General features: G+C 37.0%; 1 protein-coding gene across 2 annotated transcripts in view; it reads left to right on the top strand.

Moving 5' to 3' along the window:
- The window catches only part of anapc1 (anaphase promoting complex subunit 1), a 52,970-nt gene extending 40,993 nt beyond the window's left edge, over positions 1 to 11,977 (top strand). The window contains exons 36-48 of one of the 2 annotated variants that reach the window (XM_053502014.1): positions 104 to 194; positions 295 to 354; positions 1,428 to 1,621; positions 2,742 to 2,828; positions 3,062 to 3,179; positions 3,520 to 3,597; positions 3,931 to 3,998; positions 4,091 to 4,229; positions 7,424 to 7,510; positions 7,877 to 7,966; positions 9,450 to 9,654; positions 11,284 to 11,418; positions 11,591 to 11,977. In XM_053502014.1, coding sequence (XP_053357989.1) covers positions 104 to 194; positions 295 to 354; positions 1,428 to 1,621; positions 2,742 to 2,828; positions 3,062 to 3,179; positions 3,520 to 3,597; positions 3,931 to 3,998; positions 4,091 to 4,229; positions 7,424 to 7,510; positions 7,877 to 7,966; positions 9,450 to 9,654; positions 11,284 to 11,418; positions 11,591 to 11,742 — 1,504 coding nt within the window. In that variant the 3' untranslated portion in view covers positions 11,743 to 11,977. Of the gene's footprint in view, positions 1 to 103; positions 195 to 294; positions 355 to 1,427; positions 1,622 to 2,741; positions 2,829 to 3,061; positions 3,180 to 3,519; positions 3,598 to 3,930; positions 3,999 to 4,090; positions 4,230 to 7,423; positions 7,511 to 7,870; positions 7,967 to 9,449; positions 9,655 to 11,283; positions 11,419 to 11,590 lie in introns of both variants that reach the window. The other variant, XM_053502013.1, reaches the window with a different exon arrangement.
- The last annotated feature ends 2,883 nt before the right edge of the window (positions 11,978 to 14,860 follow it).

Genomic DNA, 14,860 nt, shown 5'->3' with positions numbered 1-14,860 from the left:
GGAATAAAATATATTTTCTCTTTTAAACCTCAATTACAAATATACAATTATTAAATGCATGAATTTAAGCAACCATTTTAAAGTCAGATGTTCCTCTACTTAGACAAGCTCATGATTATATCATTGCTGGGGCCTGCATGGCTGTCGGGTTTAGATTTGCTGGATCTGCAAATTCTGATGCCTTTGATTGCCTGGTAAGTGGAAAAACACTACTTTGGAGTTTAAGTTAAATGGTTGTAGTTAAATGCCAATTTGTATCTTATTATTTCTTTGTCATCTGTTTTTTCTCCTTAGTACAAATTTGCTCGAAATTTCATGAAGTCACTTACCAGCTCTCCATCTACAGCCACAGTTGTAAGTTGGATCCTAAAAAAAGAGAATTCAAATTAATTTAAACACTCCATTAGGGCTGGGCGATATGGCTGAAAACTGTATCATGATATCAGTGTTTCATATCGGTCGATATCGATAATTATTGATATTTTTATGACCCATTTAAAATAAGGACCAGGAGAAAAATATATTACATTTAAACATTTTTATTTTAAACTTAACCTTCCTCTGATCATAGTCCCCTCAGTTATTAAGACAGAAATGTCAATAACCATGGAAAACTCAAATAATTAAAATGTAAACATAAGTCTAAAGTCACAATGAACACTTAACAATTATCTCTTAACATTTACGGTGCAAAATGAAAGAAAATGTAAGAAATGCTTAATAAAGTGTAATAAAATAAGTGCATTTTTTGCTTTTAAAGAGGAATCCAGCAGACCAGCATGAGACAACGACATGGCGCAACCAAACGTGATACTGTTACATGATTGACGTTAATGTATCACTCCCTACGTTGCTAGGTTACCAGAGAGCGAGTGCCTTTGTTAATGCAACTGTCACCGGCAACCGGAAGCGGACCAGAAGACTAGCAGTTAGCCCTTGTAGTGTGGACGGTAAATCCAAACGCTAAAATGGTGCGAACAGGCAGGATAACCACGCGAGTCATTGTAAGAACTCTCTCACGCCGAGAGCAAGAGTTTACACAGTTATACCCGCTGTTGCGGGAGAGAGGTTGATTTTACGGCAGCTGTTTACGGGAGTGTAGATCCGGCGAAGCGTCGGAAACGGCATGGGCAGACTCAATGACTGATCAATGTGAAGCGCCATTTTGTCTCCTTTTATACTTCCTGAATCGCGACCACCGTACTACTTCACGGAACGAGTGCGCATGACAGCAACCAAAATAGCTTCTCGACCTCTGTTTTCTTCCGACAAAGAATAAAAATTATCGAACGTTTTATCGAACATTTTTTATTGATATCGATCACATGTCTATCGCGATACATATCGTTATCGTTTTATCGCCCAGCCCTACACTTCATGTTTTATTGAGTTGTTTGATATGTTTTTTTGTGGTATGTGTTTGACAGTTGGGCCAGTATAACCTACAGACATGTCTGAGCATGGTGCTTCTGGCCACTTCCATGGTCATGGCTGGCTCAGGAAATTTAAAGGTGCTTCAACTCTGCCGTTTTCTGCACAAGCGTACTTTTGGTGAGATGAATTATGGATTCCACATGGCTCACCACATGGCCTTGGGCCTGCTTTTTCTTGGAGGAGGCAGGTCAGTGTTTTTCTCACCTATAATACTGTACCCTTTGTTGTGATACAAATACATCTTTCCTGTTTTAAGAGGCACATGATATTAGGTATTAACTAAATAAAGTATTGTTAGAGGTTCTACTTTTTTTCCTTTTTTTATATAGATAAAGTACCTGTCATAAGTTTGAACACACCTTTTAATTTAATGTAAAAAAAACTTTAAATGATTGTATTTTCTGGTTTATTTTCTACATTCTAGAGCAACACTGTATTTTTTTTTTTGGCCAAAACTATGAAATAACACATATGGCATAAGATAGTTATGTAACAGCAGCAACAACATTCAGTTGTTATTTTAAGACCTGAAAGTCAGCTGTTCTGGAATAGTTAAAAGTCACCAATTAACAAACAGCATCTCAGATTTAGAGCCATTATGAAGTTTAGTTAGTGAATATTTTGGATGAAATCAGCATTGTTTGTAAATGTCGAAAGAAACAAAAATCAGAAAAGACCATGGAATTAGGTGTGTCCACTGCTCTTTGACTGGTAGTGTATATTTGAACAAATGTACTGTTACGTTACACATTGTGTTTATATGTCAGATTTCTCTGTTACATTTCCAGTTAAGTTTTTAGGACACACGTCTCAGAGGTAATTACAAGAACAAGATTCGTACAGCTTCCTGCAATACAAATCTAACTGTTAGTGTATTTCTTCATCTCACTTGCTGTTGCAAGACTGTGAGAAATATCTGACCACATGATGTCTCTTGTGTAACACAAAGTTGATCAAAAGCATTATTGGGACAGAAATATCTCAGAATATTGTCTTTCTCCTGTCCATATTGCACCTTACTGACCTGATGCAGGTGTATAAGCTGTTGTCTGTAAATGTTGCTCTTATGTAAAGGTTTGAAAAGTGGGGAAAAAATATCATCACTAACTGGGATGAACACACCACAAGGGCCTCTTTTCCCTCCTGGACCTGCTCAAGCACATTCATCAGTGCAGCTGTTATTTTTAACCGAAAGCCATTCAAAGGGTTTAAATTGCTTTTAAAACAAAACTCTGATTACTCATTAAACAATGCGGGACTGTTTCATGGGTGTGAAACAATAATGCTTCATGCGGCTTTGTTCACAGGCACACACTCAGCACCTCCAACTCTGCCATTGCTGCTCTCCTGTGCGCACTTTATCCTCACTTCCCAGCTCATAGCACAGATAATAGGTAAACACACTGCTCTCTATTGGCACCTATTTTCTCTGAACTGCCATGTCCTTAAAGGTATTTTGGTATTGTTTCCATAATTAAATATTTTATTGTTATTGTTGTCAGAATAGATGTAATATGGTTGACCATGGATACCTCTTGGGCCAACTTGTGCTTTATTTGCTGTTTATTTGCTGTGGGAAATGTTTAAAACATTCAGACTAGTGTGTTTGCTGGGGTTTTTCTTGCAGGTATCATCTTCAGGCCTTGCGTCATCTCTGTGTGCTGGCAGCTGAGCCTCGGTTGCTTGTTCCTGTGGACGTGGACACACTGAAACCTTGCTATGCCTTGCTTGATGTCACCTACAGGGTACTACATATGTGTATATAGTGCAGGGTTTTAAGTAGTTGGAGTCAGATATAAATATTGACATAATTTATAAATGTTGAATTTGTATCACTAAAGTGAGTTTACTTCTGTAAAGAGTAAAGATGGTAGTGGTCTAGAGTAAAAGATTCTTGCATTTTAGTCATACTGGCTAGACAGGGGGAGGGGGTTGACTTTCAATTACCTGAAGATTGGAAAGGCACTGCGATCTACAATTACTTAGATGCCTCCCACCTCTGTGTCTGATTACACACCTTTGTCTTGTAGATGAGTAACTCTGACATGTACTGGATTTTAAGCATACGGTTGTGTGTTTTAATAGGAAACACAGTGGTATGACGAGACAACCGTGGAGTTGATGGCTCCCACAATGCTCCCTGAACTTCATCTTCTCAAACAGGTAACAGGCAAAAGGACTAAATTCAAACAAATGCCTAATGGTATAGTCAAAGAAAAATTATTAACTAGTCAGGTAATCATCCAACAGCTAACTAGTTAATTAAATAGGTTGATTAGTAAAGGGTTTTTTAGTTTGTTTGTTTCTAATAATTTGTTTCTTCAGGTTAGTTATAAAACTACTGCAACTTATGTCCCTAATTTAAGTCAACCACAGGCGTAAGGGGGAAAAAAAAACTTGTGGTCTCCTTGTATTTTGCCAAAAAATTATATTTTTGTGACAGTGTAAATTTTTTTATGCCCAAATAAAAAACTGTCAACACCTGTGTATGCACAGATTCAAGTAAAGGGCCCAAGATATTGGGAACTGAACATCGATCTGACAAAAGGAACACAGCATCTGCAGTAAGTCTAAATAGAGGGCTGTATCATAAGAAGCTTGATTTCTAGTGTTTGTATATAACTGCAGACACTGTGTTCTGTGTTTTCTGCTTCAGGTCCATCCTTTCCAGAGATGGCGTTCTTTATGTGAAGCTGCGTGCTGGTCAGCTGCCCTATAAGGATGATCCTCGGGGTTGGAAAAGTCTGCTGGCTCCTAGTGTCAACAACAGAAACCCTGAAGTGCGCACCTTCAAGGTTTGTCTGTGTGTTTTGATAAAAAATTGCAGATCAAGGCACAGAACACAAACTCAATTGAATGAAACATAAATATTTATTGTAGCCTAAAGTCCACGTTAGTTTTTATTGGGGTTATTTGAAGCTGAGAGGATTTATGTCATGGAGCTGTGAGATTACATAAAAGCAAACACATATTATATGTATGCTTGTTTGTAGTGCTTGTTTCATGGTTTAAAAAAAAAAGTCCAACCCAGCCTTCTAGATGAAATACGGTCAGCTCCATAAATTTTGTTTTTTGCACCATTTACCCACTGTATACCCCACATTGAATTTAAAAAGAAACACTGAAGATAGGAATGAAGTCAACTACATCTTTGATCTTTAATTCAAGGGATTTGACAATTCAAGGGGTGTGGCATTAACCAATCAGGAATTACAGACATTTTCATACACACACACGCACACCCAGGGCCGGACTGGGACACAATTTCATGCTTGGAGATCCTACACCAACCCAGGCCATCCTATACACCAAAATAAATGTAGAATTCTACCACAGACAGTCTTATTGGTTTTCCTTTAAAATATATTTATGGATTATAGTTAACTATAAATAAATGTATTTGTCTTGTACCTGTCGCTTCTGCTTTAGTGCTACAAACAAGAACTGTCTTCACCTTTGTGCAAAACAACGACCTTGTTGTATTTAGATTGTTCAGAATCTAAAAAAATATGTATTTGTTTATTTATTTAACTTTAAATGACTTGGATACCCAAATTAGCAAAACAATACATTTCATCCAATATGTTAAAACAAATTATTCTTATTATTCTACGTGTCTCTGAATCTGATGTGTGATCACTGCACCAGAGCTAGTGCTTGGTTAACTGTCTCTACCTTCATTTGAAAAAAGTGGAAAAGAAGTTTTAAACCTCAAAAATGGGTAGACATAATTTTATAAAATCAAAAAATTAGAAGAATAATGACTACATTTATGACAAAAGATTTTTTGAAAACTACATATTTTTATCACTCATTTTTGTTCTTGTTTGCACTATAGCTTTTGTTTCCCTTGTCCCTTCCTACCTATATAAAAAAAGTGATTTTTTTTTTGCTCTGCTAAAGTACTCATGTAACTTACAATAAATAATATTAATGTATTTTAGTACATAGTATTTTAAGTGATGATAGTAGGGACGCTACATCTAATATTTGCTAGCTTTTTAATACTTGCAAAGAAAGAAACTATAGTAATTTACAATTTGTAGTAATTCATAGTAATTTCCCTGCTCTTGAAGCCCTAAATGGATTTGCCCTTTCTGCTCCACCTGACAGCTTTCTCTCCATCCTAGCAAATTCTGTTAAAACGCTTTGCTGCTCTGCAAAGGCGCGGAGCGAACATAGCGTAATGATGCCTGTCAAGACTAACAGAATCAGATTAATGAACAGATTAATATCGTTATTACAATTCGGAAATCATCACTAGTACATTTGGGTGGGCAATAATATAAAAAATAAATATAAAACATGGCTGGCCCATAAATAATGTAAAGGGGGTTTTGCTGTTGCTACACTTAGCGGTTAATTCCTTCTATTTAAGAATTTTTTAACTGTTGTGCTGGCCACTAGTGATGTCTGGTAACCCGCAGATCGGGTTGGGGCGGGCAAATAAATTGTCACTTTATTTGCTGGGCGGGTTGGGGCGGGTCATTAAAAACAAAATTAAATAAAAAAAATCCATGTATGTTGCGTGCAATTCCCTATAGCCTATATTAAATATTTGGGAAATATCAGTGATAAAAATGTCAGTGGTTATTTAGCATAGTCTGTTAACTGTAGGCCTTCCCTATACAAATCTAAAATAAAAAATAGTTTAGCCTAGATTACAAACGCTGCAGAAATAGATACAGTGGTGCGGGCGGGCTGAGGCGGGCCAAATAATTTCATAAAAGCAGGACCCGCGGGTTGGAAAAATTCCCGACCTGCGCATCACTACTGGCCACTCCCAAATTCTCTCTAAAGGCTGCATATTTTATCATTTTTTTCAGCCCACTGCTTCACTTGCAGACACTTTTTGGAACTTTAGTTGAGTTTTCGCGTGAACAGCTACCAAATGCAAGTGTAACAGTCAGAGCCAGCTCTATGCCTTTTCTCTGCCTACTTACTCAGAGAGTAACGAGAGAACCGGCCATACTTGGCCATGCAACTGCTAGTCAGCCATTTGTTCTTTTTTTTTTTTTTTTACGAACCCCCCAAAATGGGAGTGTGTATAAAAATGGCTGAAATTCCTGAATGGTTAATGCTACACCTTTGTCACACCCTTGAATTGAAGCTGAATGTCTTGATTCAACTCACATCTGGTTTGAGGTGGTGTACAGAGGACAAATGCCAAAAAAATCTTTGTTCTAGAATGTATGATCCTGACTGTAGAAATTGTGTTAGCTCTAAACGGAACCAACATTCTAGCGATTTAGTTTTTTCCCCACAGATCATGATAAGGATGTGCATACACGTATGCTATGGAATTGTACAGTTTTTGCTCCAAAATATCATTATGAAACAGCTCAAACTAATTATGGCCATATAAGTCCATACTGACCCATTGCCAGATCCAGTGCTAACCCATTGCAGGGCACAAGTGCGCACTCTTATACACCCAATCATACACCTTGAGCAGTTTGGAAATGCTAATAGGCCTACAGGCTACAAGCTGTGAGGCTGCTGGGGAGAAAGCGGCATAACCGGAGGAAAGCCACCAAGCACAGTGAGCATGCATACAGGACTGGAGGTAATAGCTTTTAGAGGTGCAAGGCGACAGTGCTAACCACTGAGCTGTCACATATACATTATAACTGGCTAAAAGTCCATTGTTGATTTTGGTTAAGTAGCTAATTTGTGAATTGCAAAAGAAAAAAAGGCTTGGTTACCTGACTAATGCAAACATTTCAGAAAGTTTATGCTAGGAAAATGTTTGTAGTGGTAGCGCATTTGAATTACATAGTAATGCAGCATAGAATCACACAAGGCATGATCTTAGGAGGGAACACTTAAATGAAATTAGTGGGATATGTAGAAAGAAAAAGTTATTAAAACAGTAAGTAAGATTTAAAATTAACATTTTTGTTGGATTGTGTATGTTTTGGTTTGCAATGCCTTTTTACTTTGTACTTTGTTTTTACACTGTCTATCTCTTTTCATCTGTTCCCTGCAGCCTGAAGCCATTTCTACATTTACATCAGATGCTGCCTTGGTTTCCTTTGCTAAGTACTTCTGTGAAGCCTCTGAAAACATGAAGAATGTGAGTTGAGTAAAAAATAATGTTTTTTGTTTTAAAAAAAAAAAAAAAAAAAAAGATTACAGCTGGCTTTGAAGCACTGCTGTATTGTACCTACTTTGCACTATATAGGATTGACTGAATTAGTTCCTCCAGAAAGCAGCAATGTGACAATGTGGTTTGAAGCAATAATATTGGCTGACAAAAATTCTCAGCCTAGTTATTTTAACCAACTATAAGATTTTGTAAATGCTTTCAAGTTGTGCTCCGCCCATCCTTATACACTGAGCTCAGGAAGTATTTGTTTCTTCTTAATGTGGTTTTCCTTCTATTTTTCTTGTGTATTTCACTATTTGTTATTTCACTTGGCTTTCTGTTCCACAGAAACAGGAGACTGTGGCCTTATACTCAGCTATTCTGTATGAATGTGTAACCCAAGAAAATCCGGAGATGCTGCCCACCCATATCTCGATTGATCAGGTAAACTTTTCATAACATAATGGTATTTACTAAACTGGGGGTTTGTCCTTCATACATTTTCCTTTAAACAATTTTATTTAAAATTTGTTCACTGCAGTATTTTGACATGCTGCTTACACTGTGCTGTTGGGAAGCACAAACACCCAAGCAAATTCACTGTTTATTACAACTGTCGACCAGTGACGCTGCTTTTTCCTAAACACCTAGCCCCCCTCTGCTTGAAGAAGCAAAGAGGAATAAAGCCTCCAGACTGACAGGCGTCTAATAAGTGAAGTGTACAAAGAAGCAGTAACCAGTTTTGGCAAGTGGAAACACCACATAAATGTTCCACAGTTGATCCTTTCGGGTTTTTCATCATATTGGTCTTTGAGTTTTTAAGGCAGATGGTTGCAGAATTTTTTTTAAATAACTTTTGACAAAGGTAAATTTATTTAACAAATCCCATTATTCTTGAACAGTTATTTAATTTTTTTATGGTCATCCAAGTACAAAAAGGCGTTTAAGTAAAAAAAAGTTAAAGGGTATATTGTGATAAAATTTCTTGTAAATAAAGTAGTAAAATCAATTTACAGAAAAATTTGATTTACAAAAGAATTTAAGATTTAAATGGTGCAAACGCTTTAAAGAATGATGATGATCCCGGGCGAAGTGGCTTGGAGCCCTCTGCAGTCGTGATTTTTGACAATCAATTGTCGCCAACTTGTGGAAGAGACTTATCTGTCTGGGGGAACTGTACACACATACATTCATGAACACCCCTAGCACATTACAGGGTCTCAGCTGGGAGTGTTTTAAATTCCCTTGACCTAAGCCATTTCCACATCTTCGGGGGATTAAATCAGTTTTAGTCCAAACATGGCTTAAGCGTACTAAGAAAATTTAGTTTCTTGATAGCGAAACACTAGGATAAATGCGCATTAGTGTAGTAGGGGATTACATAGAGAAATGAAGTTAACTAGTAAACAGTTAACATAAATGTGTTCTATTATTCTGCAAAATCAAAAGTCCCAGTTTGACTTGAATGCCTCTTGTTTACGAGTTTGTCTAACAATTTTCAGTTTTGTTTGTCAGCTGACATAAGAACGCTAATAAAACTTTGGACTGACTTATCTTGTTAATGACCCATGTTGATATATTGACACTCAGTTGCACTGTGTTCTTATCAGTCTTTGCCAGTGACAATGGAATTTATTGAGTAGACTAATCCATTGTCTGGCTTGTGTTATATTTTAGTGCTTTGAAGTTGCATGTACTATTAGATATTATATTGCACAACAAAAACAGGAAAGTTTTAATTGCTTTAAAATTGCTCCACTGCAATACTCAAAAAAAAAAAAAAAAAAAAAAAAGCAACAATGCATCACTGCAACCAATATTGTGTTTTATGATAATGCAACTTGGGTGCACTGGTTGGCAGGGTTGAGAACCGCTGATTTCGATCCTAAAATAAACCATGTCTTTGTGTGTCTGTGTGACCTTTAAGGTTGTTAAGGCTCTGGAGCAGCGTGAGCTGAGTGAGACGTTCTCTTTGTGGCAAATGAAGCTCGTGCTGGAACTCTGTGAGAGCGGAATACTACAGCAGAGACTGCGGGACACGCGGAGGCAAAGCCGCGGCCTGCTGCTAAGTTCAGAGTTTCTGCCAGTCATGAAGAGCTCGGCTGACCAGGCCCTAGATCGCTGGCTTTCAGGTAAGAAAATGCCACACTGAATGGTTTCAGAATGCATTTCAAAATACTGGTATCAGTCTGACACTCGCACACACACACACAACAAAAATAAATAAATCAAATACCATATAATACTATAAAAATTTATCCAAGACACATTATTATGAGGAGTGCACCTAGCGTACTCTGTCACACTGATGGAGAAATTACACAAAATATATAATGCGAAATACGTTTACATTTTACATTTGGCAAATTCCCTTATCCAGAGTGATTTACAGTTGAGGGTTACACTTGGGACCTTTCAAACCATAGTCCTATGCCTTAAACACTGAGCTACCCCTATACCCTAATCTGGGTGCATTTCACTAATAATAATGGTAATCAAGGCAACGTAGATTGAAAAACTGTGAGCTCTGTGAAAATATCACTTAGAGGAACTACAGCATCTGATAAACCATATTAAACATAACTCTCATTGTGAGTCGCACACTGCAGGCACCAAAGCTTCTGCAACCACTGGCTAGCAAGAAAAAAATGTCCACACACAATGCTGAGTGAAAATAACTGCTCTTGCTCAGTATATTATTTTTGGTGATCAGCCACTATGGGGGTTGGGGATAACGAAGACAATAAAAAGTATTTTACTTTTTTTCTTTTCTGAAATGAAGCTAAAGATGCATTTCTTCACTAAGACCATACTTAGTCCTATAGCTAGCTAATGTACTTAATTTTACATTATCTAGATAACATTAAAGGACCTAGTAATCCAAATAAATGAAAACTCACATAAGTGCTTACCATGAAAAAAATGGAGAATTTTAAACACATAATTAACATGTTGCACAATTAATATGCACAGAATTAACACATATAACATGTATAATATGGTGCCTCTGATTAATCAAAGCTACTTGGGTTACTTATTTCAGGATTGCTTTAAATTAAATACTGATTTAGAAAAAAATAACACTATAAAGCATGTACTCGGCATGCTCATACACTCATTATAGTATCTGTGCTTGCCTAGTTTCAGGATCTTTATTTGATTCTTCAAGGGGAAGTTGGCCTTTTCAGTATTTTAAGGACACCTGATTGCACCTGCTTGGTGGTTAGTAGGCAGGAGCTTTTATAGTGCCATTGTGTATTTTAAAATACATAAACTAGAGTACTACCTCCTTTTTGCCATGTAAAAAATCACACTTATTTTTTTATTTTTTTATTTTATGGAATCAAACTAAAGATTTTTCCACTGATTGAAACAAATCATAATAATGATATGCTTGGTATTTTATAATTTTCAGATTGTTTTCATATTCTTTGTTAAATTCAGTGTATTTGTTTACATCATGAAGTGCAACAGAAAGCACTGTTCAAACTCTCAGCCTAAAAACTACATGTCCTAAACTGTGAAGTTCCTAGTGAAAATATTTTTGCCCGCATATAAAAGGACCTGAAAGCTTAGATATCTGCAAGTACCCCAGAGACCATTTTTTAGCAGTGTGTAATAACAGTTTTTGTTGTGTGAAGTGCTAAAGAAACCTTCCTTTTCTTAGAAGTAACATCCGGTAAGAATGGAAGCAAACATATTTTGTGTCAGCAGCATTGTGAAAAATGTCCTTTTGAGTGACTTTTCATCGTTTTACACAGACAACAGACATGTGCTGCAGGAGTACATTAGCAGGCTTCCGACCAGTGATGATACAGACTCCAGCATTCTAGCTTGCTTCTTGGTCTATTACTCCATTCCTAGCTTCAGGAAGATTGCTGCAACTGACCTTGACGGTAAAATTTATTTATCCGTTATATACATATTTAAACGTTTGCATAAGGTATAATAACATATTGGATAAATGGTCAAGACTTTTGATATCTCTTTTTTGAGGCATGTCAGTCTGTATTAATCCCTCAATCATTTTTTATGCATATGTTAATCTGTTACTGTTTTCTTTTTCAGGTTGCTCCTCTTTCCCTGAGCTGCTGTTGAAATTCAGTCAATTAGGGGTTCCTATTCGAGGCCTACTGCATCTCAGTCCTTTGCTCTTACGCAGTGGTGGTCCATATGTACCGCAGCCATTTCCGCTTTACTCCCAGAGGTCATGCACCTAACCTGCTCCCTTACTTAATCACAGCAGGGCTATCCAAATGTCTTCATAGGAAGACTCCAATACCCAAGTAACATAAAATCCTTTCTGGGATATTTAAAATATGGTTGCGGTGTAATGGTAAGGCCTGGTTTAACTTGTATGCTATCACTGCTGCATTGCAGTTTGTGCATTGTAAATAATTAGCATTTATGTTTGTGCCTGTTATAATCCTGTCAATAAATGATTTGTGATGAGAATTTTTAATGGGTCAGCTTTCTCTGTCTGCAAAAAAAAAAATGATGCAATGCTGTGTGCATCACTATCAAAATAAGTGTTATTTCCGAGTAAATGAACAAGAGCATTCCTGTGTAAATGAAAAACATTTTCCAGCCTGGAAACACATTGCCAAACACACCCACTTGCATTCCACATTATTTGCATAGCTACATTTCTCAGATTAAAATAGTGCTTAGCTTACTGTGCTTTGAATGCTGATAACTGGTTGTTGTGCCTCCAGTCTTACTCTACTGTGGGATGAAGTGAAAGTTCTGTTCATGCTTAAAACTGGTTTACACAATCTTGCTTAATATTATTTGATGTTCTTGTGTAAGAATGCAACTTTAAGAAGAACTGTGTTTTTATTTGTTCTGTAATAACTTTAGTTTGGGTCTTTGCATTGTCATTACTTCACTGATAAAAGCATAGAAACTGTCAGAGCAGTGTTTCCTGTATGACAGCAAGTGGTGTAGCAATACTAAGAGAATGACTGGGCATTAATCTCAGGGGTCTATTTAAAAATTATCTTTATGTCTTAAAAGCAAAACTTGTCAGTATTTAGGCAAGGTTACCATTATAAGTTACTATTACTTACCTTAGCTTACAGAAAGCAGACATGTGGTGTAATGTAAAATGTGAAATGTGATAATTAGTAAATAAAGAGATAATTAGTGTCTCCTGTGAATTAGTCAAATTGAGCAAAGCTGTGGTGATTCGCTTTGCCACTCCAGCAACTTGTCATGCTGCAAGATCTCTGTAACCACTGGCATGCTGTATATAAAAAGCATGTACAGCAGTATGCCGTTTTTAGATTTCAGCACAACTAATCAGAATTGTTGCATGTTTAAATCTTAAAATGTCCTGTTACTGTTATTTTAAAGCTCACAGTAGTACTAGAATAGAAAGGATAGTATACAGCATATTATTATCATCTAAAACAAACTACCAAAATATTTTTGACACAACTACAGCCTGGTTTAATGCAGAAAAAAAGAGTATCAATTTCTTATATATTTGTTTACATTTCTGATGAAAACTTTTATCTACACAACCTCATACCCATTTCTGTTTTGCAGAACAGAATAGGGCGGCTTACGACTACTGCTCCACTTAGTGTAATTATCAGTCTTGTAAAGGAGGAAATTAGTTTGAGGCAGCCAAAGGATGTCTGGAATGTGAATGAGGAAAGGGTGTAAATAAGGTCAGTAAACTGGAAATGTAAACTTTCTTACACCAAGTTCTATTTTGGGTATTTTAAATAGCTGAGAACCAAAGTTTTCATGTTAGCAGGTCTATAAGTATTTGGACAGTGAAAACCGTTTGATATTTTTACCTCTGTGCACCATCTCAGTAGATTTGAAATGAAGCAATCAAGATATGATTGAAGTTTATACTTTCAGTTTAAACTTAAGGGTTTTTTTTAGAAAAAAATATTGCATTCAGTATTTAGAAATTCAATTTTTACAGGGCTCAAAATAATCATATATTATTATTAATCAGGATTATTTTTAAAACATTAATGCAGAATAATTGCAGCCAATGATTTGCATTTACTGTAGTCACCTTCCTTTAGTTTTGTCTTGAGTAAAAAGCATGCACACTTGGGTTGTGGTCATGTGACTAAGCTGGCCCTTCAATAAAATTCCATTTCTTTGCCTTTGGTTGCTTTCGCAGTGCATATCTAGCCAAGATCTGCTATCCTATCAGTTTTGCCACATTTAATTTAATCTGAGCAGAAAGTATAGCTTACATTTCAGAACTCGTCTGCTATGTTTATGACCAGTAAACACAAGTGACCCAGTTCCACAGGCAGCCATATACACTCATGACATAAAACTGTCTCCAGCATGTTTGACAGATGATGAGGTATGCCTTGGAAAACAAGCCCTGCTTTTCCTTCTCCATATTCTTCTTTTCCTATCATTCTGGTACTAGTTGAAGATTAAGACGAAGTCTATTTATGACCTATTAGTTTCCAGCTAAGCCAGTGTTTTATATCTCGAGGTAAACCAGCTGAATTTATATTTATGAAATACCGCATCAGCTGTCTTCTGTGACCTTCAGGGCCTTTTGGTGTTGCTGAGCAAGCATTCTGTTTGAGAATGTGCCCAATTGTTGATTTGGTCTCTGCTAAAGCCCGAAATTGTCACTCATGGACCTGACTGCGCTTGTTTTAATTCCACAGACAGTAGTTAACAGTAGTCATTTATTTCAGATGAAGGAAGTGAGCTTTCGTTTGAACTAACTGAATGACTGTAGTTACATTCAGTTGATGTATTTGGTTTTCACGCCCTGTTGTCTGCTGTCTTTGAGCGTGTGTGAACAGGCTTTCTCAAGGCAAACTCCTACATAGGCATCAATTCTTTTTCTCACACCTCACCATCCCAAACGTCCCATGGAAAATCAGACTTAATATTCAGCCGAGTTGCAATTTGTTCTCCTCCTTCCCTTTTGCCAAAACCAGAACCGCTCAAAACAGAGTGCAGCTGCTTTGTGTTTCCTCTAAACACTCATTTGGCTACATGAGAAATGCTGGCCGCTAGTAAAGACTCAGTTTTTGCCCCCTTTTCTCCAGCAACAAGCGTCTTTTCATCTTTCTCTAGTATATAAATATTTTACTTTAGAAGTGGTAGTATTGACATGGCGTGGTGTTTGAGAGTTCTCAAGGCGTTAACCGCTTTATGGGCTAAACTCCATTCACACAAGCAGGAAGATTTGAATCTGCGGCGAGTCTGACGCTCTGGAGAAGTGGGCGTGGTCAGGCGCGCCCGGACAGACTCAGCGCAGCTCCACTCCATGAATGAGTCAAGTCCACGACGAGCCGAGGGAGAAAGAAACTAATTCAAACTCAAAGAAAGAGCAAG

Source organism: Clarias gariepinus, chromosome 8 (assembly GCF_024256425.1).
Source record: "Clarias gariepinus isolate MV-2021 ecotype Netherlands chromosome 8, CGAR_prim_01v2, whole genome shotgun sequence".
In the NCBI taxonomy this organism is placed as follows: domain Eukaryota; kingdom Metazoa; phylum Chordata; class Actinopteri; order Siluriformes; family Clariidae; genus Clarias; species Clarias gariepinus.
This window is presented reverse-complemented; position numbering and strand designations above follow the sequence as displayed.